At 45.8% G+C, this 10,026-nt stretch overlaps 1 protein-coding gene across 1 annotated transcript in view; it reads right to left on the bottom strand.

Annotated features, from left to right (window-relative positions):
• Positions 1 to 9,680, bottom strand: part of UHMK1 (U2AF homology motif (UHM) kinase 1) — a gene marked incomplete at its 5' end in the record, with an annotated part of 10,210 nt that extends 530 nt beyond the window's left edge. Inside the window, 6 exons of the mRNA XM_009070169.1 lie at positions 163 to 251; positions 1,146 to 1,244; positions 4,629 to 4,705; positions 5,641 to 5,735; positions 6,408 to 6,599; positions 9,388 to 9,680. Of these exons, the coding sequence (XP_009068417.1) occupies positions 163 to 251; positions 1,146 to 1,244; positions 4,629 to 4,705; positions 5,641 to 5,735; positions 6,408 to 6,599; positions 9,388 to 9,680 (845 nt within the window). The remainder of the gene's footprint in view (positions 1 to 162; positions 252 to 1,145; positions 1,245 to 4,628; positions 4,706 to 5,640; positions 5,736 to 6,407; positions 6,600 to 9,387) is intronic.
• Between the last annotated feature and the right edge of the window lie 346 nt (positions 9,681 to 10,026).

Raw genomic sequence — 10,026 nt, forward strand, 5'->3', positions numbered from 1 at the left:
TGGCAGCCTTACATAACCAGGAAGGAACCTGTGCTGTCCTTCAAAATAACCATCTATTTTTAGCACTACCATCAGCCAGGAGATTTCCACGCACTGAGCAGCAGTCCTGCAGCACACGGAGTGTATGTGGAAATACACAGCCTCTTCCTACCATTCACTTACTTGGCCTTTACCAGGATTCTCCTTTGGAATAAGCAAGGAAACCACCGGTCCGTATTTCTGACACTCCTCTCTTATGTCTTCCAGGATATCTGAGAAAGAAAAGAGCTGACTGTCTTTCATTTTGCAAACTTTGATGAGCCAAAAAACAAATGAAGGCGAGATGAGCACATCAAGAACACTCAGACGACACACAGCCTTTCCCCCTCAGTTTAAAATAAACAAGCACGAGGTGCCACAGCAGCAGCTGACACAGCTTAATGGCCATGTAACGGGATGGAAGTGTCTGAACTGAGCCTCAGGAACACAGACCTGCAGGCAAGGAACCTCTGACAGCAGGGTTTGGAGCACAGGAACAGTGCTTTTCCTTGCACAGAAAGATGGGCCTTCCAGTAGCTAAAAATATTTGGGATTTACAGTGCTTGTTATGGCACTTGGAGAAGGGGAACTAAAGCAGTTGCCACAAACCCTTCTTTGTGTGAGCAGAACTCAGCCTTTAAACTCATGTCCCCAGAGCTCTCTAGCTTTTGCCACTCACATGGGTTTGACAGCAAGCAGAACTACAAATTCCACAGACATGCCTGGCCATATATCACAGTTTAACAACTTCAATGAGATATTTCAGTTTTCTGTTGAGATCCTGGATAAGTTCATTAGCAAACTTTCAAGAATCTTTGCTGTTGGGCTCCAGAATCCTGTATGTGTCCAGAAGAAGCTCACAGCCACACACACATTATGAAGTCTGTGAGCATTTAACCAAAAAAGGTTAAGAACTCCCTACAAGCTCTGCTTTCTCTCTCAGTCTCTTAGTCTATTCTCTGTCGGTGCAGTTGACCCACTTGGTACCAAATCTCAGCTGAGCAGCTCTTTGTTCGCTGTTCTTGTGCCTATTAATTAAGCTCAACTGCTTGCTCTCACATTCCCAGAGCCAAACAAAACAGAGTAAGACAACACTGCTATATGGGAATTGCATGACTTGCACGAACCTTCATATTCTTCTTCGCACTGCAGAGAAGCATCGCTTAGAACATTTAGCAGCCTCAGCACAGGTGTGGGGAGCATCACCAGATCTTCGATATGAGGAGCTATTTGACACCCACAGAATCAAAAAGAAGAAATCAAAGTCAAAGGAGCAAAAAACCAGGAAGTTGACTTTATATACACTGTGATACACAAGCAGTTACTGCTCTTTGTGGTACAGTTTTCCTTCGCTCTCCTATTTCCTGCATTTACAGTCTCGGTTCTCTGTTCCAGCTTACCTTCAGCTGTGTACTGAGAGGCTCTTGCAAAGGGTTCAGTGCACTCTGCAGTTACACTGAGACCAGCACCTGAAATTGCTTTTAAAAGTAAGACTAGAGTTGTGTCTACTTAGCTCAGCCTCAGCAACTGATGTGATCTCGAGAGCTATACTAGTTGAACAAACTGCCTCATACACACGGAGATGGAAGAAGATGAAAGAACTACTCTGCAACCTGCCTCTCCTGTTACTGCTACCAGACAAGATGAAAACAGGCTGGTCAGCTTCTGTAACTCCAGTTCTTAAGTTATACTAAAGGCACAGGCCTCAGATCTCCCTTGAATATCATTCGGTTCTTCTCTGAACACCATGAAAACCCTCCCCCTGCCTCAAAATCCAACTGCAATCCATGGTTTTAAAGACCACCATACAACCTTGCAACAGAAATGGGGAAAACTTTAGCTGCTTAAACAATGCAGTGCTGTAGAATCACGCATGGCCACAAGGTGGGTGAGCAGTCATCATGTGAACAACTTCACAGGAGCAGAATTAAACCCTTTGGGCATTGGACATGAGGTACTTGACTCTAGAAAACAAACAGCTGCAGGATGGCCCAGAACAGTGTAGCATAGATACTACTGCAGGAGAAGGAAACAGTCAAGGTGGAAAGGCTAATAGCAAACAGAGACTCACATCTGAGGACACTCAGTCCTCTACAAACTCAAAGCTGCAGGGACAGTGTCACTTCCCCAGGAAAAAAAGCTTGGTTTCATGTTCCTGGATGGGACTGTCAAGCCAGACATGAGTTTAAGATCTGGCAGCCCAACTTGCAGTACCTGGAGGGTGTTAATATGTTTATTTGTTTTGGCAGCTACAGCAGTTGAACACAATAGCAGTAACTCACAGCTCAGCCAGTTGACATGAGAGAGAGGAGGGAAAAGAGAAATGGTTCCAATACTTCAGTCTGAGCCTTCTGAACATGCTTTCAAAGACAGTGGACTATTACTTCCTTGGAAATACTTTTCCAAGCTAAGCACACAATACATATGAGAGAGTTGACATCTCTGCCAGGCACAGGCAGACGACGTTGATCTTAATGCAAGAAGAGATGCAAGGCAAGCACAGATGCTATAAATCTCCTCCTGCCTGACATGGAAGAGCCATTATAAAAAGCTTAGAGTATGAAAGGCCTTATCAGTCTAGATGATGCCTAGACAGCATTCAGGGGCAGCCCTTGAAGGAAGGTGCTGCATTCAGATAACCAGGCATGTTCCAGCTCCAAGGGAAGCTCTAGGACCAACCGAGACAATCTTTTAGCAACCAAGAGACATCAGGTGAACTGAACACTGCAAGAACATTTAAGTGTCACCTTGGTCTTATATGCTACCCCTTTTATTCACAGAATCATAGAATCGTTTAGGTTGGAAAAGACCTTTCAGATCACCAAGTCCAACCCACAGCACTGCCAAGTCCACCACTACACAATGTCCCCAGGTGCCACATCTACACACCTTTTAAACACCTCTGGGGATGGTGACTCCACCACTTCCCTGGGCAGCCTTTTCCTATGCTTGATAACCCTTCTGGTGAAAAAATGTTTCCTAATATCCAATCTAAAACTCCTCTGGTGCAACTCGAGGCTGTTTCTTCTTGCCCTGCCACTTACTACCTGGGAGATGAGACAGACACTAAAGTAAGTCTGTCCTTTATTTCCTATGTCTGTTTTCAGAGAGTGAGACAAACTACCCCCTACGACTCTGAGCCACCTGGTCTTCTTGTAACCAAGTGACAAATGCATTTTTCGCAGTACCCTTCTGCCCTAGGACCTGCTTTCTGTCCAGCCCCTCTGCTCGTCTTCAAATGCCAGGCAATACCAACCACACTGACAACACGGAGCCTGCAAGTAGCACAGGAAAGAAGTTGATGAACTGGAAAGTCAAGACTTGGCTGTAAATGACAAGGAAAGCCATTCTCAGCTGTCTTTGGTCTAAACAGAAAAGCTGTGTCCAAGTGAAAGGCAATGACAGATCATTTTCTGACTTCCTAGGAAAGCAGCAGTAAATGCCTCTTTGTGCAGACAGGCACATGTACAAGTTTGGCAAAGAAAAGAACCAGCAAAGAGAACTAAGAAAAATGGAAGGTGTTATATAAACTAACCACAGAAGCACCTTCCTAGGTACAGTTAGAGGTCTGTGTGTTTAAATCTAGACCACAAAGCACTGCCAATAGACTATTCCCTCTGCTCTAAAGCAATACTGGCTGCAAGCTTCAGCCATGGAAGGTGGCTTTGATTACACAGTCCCAGTCTCTGGGACACAAGTGAAGTTTAAAAACAGGAAAAAGTTTGTTACCTTTGCCTAATACACAGAAATATCAGTATCTGTAAGAAGCAACGCTTAATAACCTTCGCTGCAAGGTGTACCAAAGAGCTTAAGAAAAGCAGGGCTAAGATTCAAGGGAAAATGCCAGCTCAGCCAGAAGCTGGATGCCTGAAGCATTTATTAATGCTGCAGAAAAGCTGGATGCAGAACTCTTCACTGGTGTTCTTGAAAGCAGACAAGCTCTAGAGAGTGCTACTATGTTACTTTTAGAACAGAAAACAGGGAGATACATGAGCCTAAACAGGGCAGTTTCAGCCCATCTTTTGCTAAGCTTCTGTCATCCACATGGCAAGCTCCAGGGGAAACATCACTATTTGGTTAAATCAAGGAGAGTGCACCAGAGAAAGTGACAGTGACATCTGTCCATGACTTGCCACAGAGGCACCAGAAGAGGCAGACTAGTCACTGCAAAAACAGGCTCACACCACGAGAACACACTGGGATTATCTGACCTGTGCAGAGGCAGCAGCAGATGTCACCATCAGCCACTGCCCTACTTGCTCACCTTCCTGGTGGTTTCTGAACTGGAAAACACTTGGCATAAGAAAACCCACCCACTCACCATAAATAGCACTGCACTCTTTAAAAGCACCTCAGTGGTTACAATATTAGGTAAATATCTTGCTTTTTTCTCTCCCCTCATCTGAATGCTGCTGCCAATACAATCTTGGTGAGAACTTAATGGGAGTCCAGTCAGGGAAAAGGGTCAGCCCATGGGGCTGGAGAGAGCAACAATGGACAGAGGAGCACCAACAAAGCCAGAACCAGAACCAACACAGTTTAACTGCACACTGTGCTGCTTCCAGCACATGCTGAGAGAGCTGTGAGCAGAGGCAACAAGCACAGCTTACCAAAGGGAATGCTGAAGAAGGGGCTGCATAAAGCCTTCTCCGCGGAGGCTCGCTTTCCTTGGTCACAATGAAGCATGCTGGAAGAGAAGACACCCTTATGTTACTGCATGTGATGTTCCTGCACTGATAAATTCCATTCAGGCTGGAAGCCAGTACAGAAGAATACCCTACCTGCAGGGTGGTTATAGTACAAAGAGGAGAGAAAGAAGCACATCTTCCAATTTGCAGCTGAAGCACACCAGAAGGATCCCCTGAGGGCTTTTGGGTACATGCTATAGTAGGATTTTCTTCTTGATGTTTCTCAGCACCAAATAATGGAAGTTGCTCACTTACGAGTTCATGAGGAACACAGCATGTTCCAGCACCACCTCCTCAGGCCATTCAGCCCACATCTCAGACACACATACGATTTCTTGCACTCCATGAACTCCAAGGTGCTCCCACATCTTTCCACAAATGGGATTCAAAGCAGATAATAGCCCAGGGCTTGCCTGAGAACATCCCCCTACTTGGCTTAACCAGTGGCTCCCGATACTATTTCTGCCAAGTTGTGTCCTCATTCACTCTGTAGCCTCAGAGCAGTCACAGGACAGCAAAAACAATCCCTTTAGCAGACTTCTCAGCAGAGCTGCACAAGTGCATTTGAATCTTGACAGCAGTGGAGAAGCAGAACTGTCTGTCCCCCTTCCCTCATTTCTGACAACACTCCCCAAAAGAAGAAAAGTCTCCAGTTTTTTCCAAATATAATCTAATCAGCTGTAAGTGCAAAGTACTCAAGCAGCAAATCATCATCATGACTGATATTCTCTATGTGCTGACTCCAAACTAAGCCAAAATCAGAGGAGCCAAAACATCTCTGCTAATGCTTGCACTTGTTACTAGCACAGTGGCAGGGAGATTTAAAAAAGAGCCCACATCTAATACTGCAGATTTAAGCTGCCAAGAGCAAGGCAATGGGCTTGTCTTCACGGAGAGTATCTTTAAGCAATAGTTATCATATATGATAAGGTACCTTTTGATAAGGTCTCTGAGGTGATAAGCTGGAATGGCTGAATTAACCACCCCTTCACTGGCAAATATGCGATCAATGATGGCAGAACTGTTTGTCTGGAAAGAAAAGGAAACAGTGCTTAGGGAGGTAGAAAACAGACCAGTGCAAAGCTTGCAATAGCCCATGTTAAACTAGCAGGCTTACATCAAAATAAGTTTTTTCCATTTGCCTATGCAAAAACTAGAAATTTCCACGTGCAGGCTATGATGCTGTGAAAGGATACTCTGATCAGGAAGGGGAATACAAAATAATTTCCTACAGAACAGAGTCAGGCTCCAGGTTCACAACACAGAGCCTTCCTCTTGTTTTCTCACAATACTGACTTACAACAAGCTCCCGAAATTAGAGCTACCAGCAAATAATTCCTCTGTAATTGTGCTGCTAAACTAGTTGGCAGACATCAGACATCCATTTCATTCTTCCTACTGTGTGAGAACTACAGCCAGCACAACTCATCTCTCAATCCAAGCAAGACACAGGCCCAAAACACAGACACCCAGAGCCCTCAGCTTTCCGTAACCTGAACACACACAGCATTCAGACATGCCAGTCCCACAGGTCAGGTGGGTCTTTAAGGCTCTGGAACCTTAATTCTCAAGGCAATAGGATTAGAAAAACATCCTGGAAACACTACCTAGTTGCCAGGTGCTATCTCACAAATCCAGGTTACGAACACGAGGCAGGAGGACTCATTCGATGCAGGCAGGACAGCAGCACCTCTCACTCACCTTCCATTCCTGAGATTGGACTGTATGTTTCAGTTTCATTCCTGAGAACATTTCCAGTAAAACGATTCCCAGACTCCATAGATCCACAGCAGAGGTACACTCCGTCTCACTCTGGAGCCCTGCCTGTGCCAGGCAGTTCTGCAGTTCTGCCTCTGGAGCCCGATACCCGTCTGTTTGAATGTATTTCACATCCTACAGGAGATCAAACACACAGACAAAATTAATTTTCCAGACTTAGGTTCTCCACTCTACCCTTAAATCAGCTCACAGACATCCTTCCAAAGAGGTCCTCCACTGCTGAATGGACAGAAAGCAGTGTACAGCCAGTCATGTGAGGCAGGCAGCTCAACCCCCTATGCTGCTGTGCTGAGGAAAAAAAAAACCAAGACTGTCTGGAAAGAAAACATCTTCCAGCAAAACAGCAGGCATCCCACTCACATCTGACCTCTCTGAAAGACAGCACTGCAGGGAAGAAGAGGCTGGATGTCACTGTGAACTGGCACTTTAACCTCTTCTAAGCGCAGAAGATGCTAGAAATTTCAGGATAAGGGTTGAACACCCACATTATTCTCCCCCACTGGTTGTGTGAGAGCGCAAACAGCCCTGTCTGAAGAGTGAGATCAGTAACTGCTGCCATTATTCAGATGCTGATGTTCTCTGGAACAAAACATTTAAAGAATGAAGCAAGCACCTAACACTCAGACAAGGAAATTATCCAAGGTGCTTCCCACACACCTCTTTTTTTCTCCCCATCTCAGCCTGAAGTGCTGCAGCAATCAATACCTGCCCAGCTGCCATCGCTGGCACAGGGAAAGAAAATGCCCACACGCTGCCTGCTTAAAAGAGAGGAAAGCATAAACTCACACAAGTGCTGGCTGGAGAGGCTGCTCTGAAGGCTCCAGTCCAGCCTCCTGCTCCCAAGCAATACCTGATCAGTCAGCTGTGGCTTTGTCTAGCCAAGTCTGCTAAGCATGCACAGACAAACTACATGCTACACCTTTTTAACATGGTGAGGCTTGTTTTAGACACACTGATGCACCTCAAAGAATGACAGGAGAATATGCAAGCCTACTTCCTCCTGGATAAGGACTGGATTGGGAATTCTTACCAAGAGAATATATTCAAACCACGATTAGGTGGTCCTCTGACTGAAAAGTTTACAGAAGATATTTTCTGGCAACAGAACTCAAAAGTGGTTTATGAACTTAAAAAAAAAAAACCAAAATGGATACACAAATTGCTCATCAGTGTCCCTCCTCCTATCAGCAAGGAGCAGAACCTCCAGCATGGCAAAAGCAGCAGTTTGGCAGCTCCACCAAAAACATTTAGAGATAGAGAAAACACTGTGGTCAACAGCACCAGTAAAAAGAGCGAGATGGAATTTCACTCCTACCACCTAAAGCATTTTTGGAGCTGTAAGTGGTGAAGCCCTTGCTCTGAACAGACATTCTCTGTTAAACAGTAACGGCAGGAAAATTTATGTAAGGAGAAGCTTGGCAGGGCTGTCATAAATAAAAGCAGGATGATCTTTGATTCAGATAAGGAAGTAATAAGCACGTATGCTGCTGCCCAAGGCAGGGGTGGGGAGGAGACGCTGATACCCAGTGCACATTCAAAGCAGGGTCAGAAGGTTCACTCATACAGTCAGTGAATTTCTGAGAAAGGGCAAAGGAAACTCAGTCCAAAGAAGCAGATTGGAAGGAACCATGGATGCAAAAAAAACACTCAATCAACTATTATGAGGCAACTCGCAGAGCAAGCAGGAAAACACAGATCTGAATTAAACAAAAATATCTGCATTAGACACAGGACACCAGGAGCATGTATTTTCCTGATAGACAGCAACAGATTACCAGCACAAACTCAGCCAAGAATGTGGGAGAACTGAAGACAACATGGAGGAGTTAAGAAGTCCAAACATTAAAAACAGCTCCTGTACCTAAGAATTCAGAGACAGGTCACCCACACAACCCTCTGATATTCACAATCAGTGGGCTGTACTGTCAATACCAGGTGCACCAGAAAAAAAAGAATGTAAAACATCTAAATGAGTAAAGTGCATGGAATAGGGACAAACCAGGACAATATAGGCAGGACACAGAAAAAATTATAGCTCATTTACTAGACTTACCATCCATCACTCACTGATTAAAGGCAAATGTGCTACGAGAGTACCTCATGGAAGAGCTTTACTGAGACCCTCACAGGCTGCTATGGAGAGAGGGAGGGGTGAAAAGAAGCTCTATCAAGCCAACAGCAGAACCTCCTGAGGCTCTCTGCTTTCACCAGAAGCCACAGACGAGAATAAAAAGGGCAAGGACAAACTTACAAACCTTGTTATCACCAAACAAAAAAAATGACAGCAAGAAGAGGGAGCAAAAGCCCAGCAAACAGGAAAAACAGAGCAGAACAGACAAAGATTGTCCCTGTCAGTAAAGAACAAACACTGCCCACTCATGACCAGGGTATGGCCTTTTGATACGCATGGGAAAGAAACATCCAGACTTCCTGAAAAAGTGAAGCTGCTGAAGACAGGATGAAATTAAAAACAAGCACAAGGACACTGCCAGAGATAACACAATTGACTGGGAAGGCTGATGGTGAAGCCTGGATTACTACTACATATGATAAGGGATGATAAAAGGGAATTCTACATTTCTGGGTGCTCCCACTCGTTTGCCTACATAAAAACCAGCCAACTTCCCAGGAAGCTGGGACACCACTTTTATCTGTGCATCATTAACTTTGGAATTCAGGGTCATGAGTAGCACAAAGGCTAACACATGCAGGGAGAATGGGAACATGAGCTTTTGTTTCCGGGGCTAGATAACATTTTAGCCTTTTCCAGGACACCCTCAGCACCAGCTCAGCTACTACTCTGATCAGATCATGTCAAGTCCCACACTCACGAGCCAAAAGCATCACAGAACCACACAACTCAACACAGAGCCATCCACTTCAAGAGCAGCACATTCCAAACCTGATTTCCCTCTTTGAAGCTAAGTCCAAAGTCAATGAGCTTAAAGCACTCCTCCTCGGCGCTCCACAGGATGTTGCGAGGCTTGAGGTCTGCGTGCACGTAGCCTTTGTGGTGCAGGAAAGCCAGGGCCTCGAGAACGTCCCGCGCGCAGTGCTGGATCATCCACATGGAGCAGCCCTGGTTGCTGGAGTGCAGCAGCAGCTCGGACACACTGATGTCCAGCAGCTCCAGCAGCAGACAACGAGAGGGGCCATTCGCAGAGTAGTGGTTGGTGAACACGCCATAGAGAGTCACTGAAAGGAGACACAGCAAGAGAGGCATCGGCAACGAGCAGACACACGGTCACACCGCGTCCCACCGCTCCACACTACGGCGGCTGCAGGATACAGCTCATCTGCTGTGCAATGGGGGATGTTCAGGGACATGGAGAACCAGACTTTGCAGGGAAGCAGCAAGGGAAAACCAGACGTGTCACCCCTACAGGCTTGGGAGGACAGGCTGGTCTCACAGCACCCCCCAGGCTCTGCTACAGTGACAGGGTCAGGTGTGCTCAGGACAGTCTCTGGGACATGGATAAGCAGGTCCCTGTAGGCAAACACGATGCAGTGCCACTCTCTTTGGGACATGCCAATCTCTTCC

Source organism: Acanthisitta chloris, unplaced genomic scaffold (assembly GCF_000695815.1).
Source record: "Acanthisitta chloris isolate BGI_N310 unplaced genomic scaffold, ASM69581v1 scaffold20032, whole genome shotgun sequence".
In the NCBI taxonomy this organism is placed as follows: Eukaryota; Metazoa; Chordata; class Aves; order Passeriformes; family Acanthisittidae; genus Acanthisitta; species Acanthisitta chloris.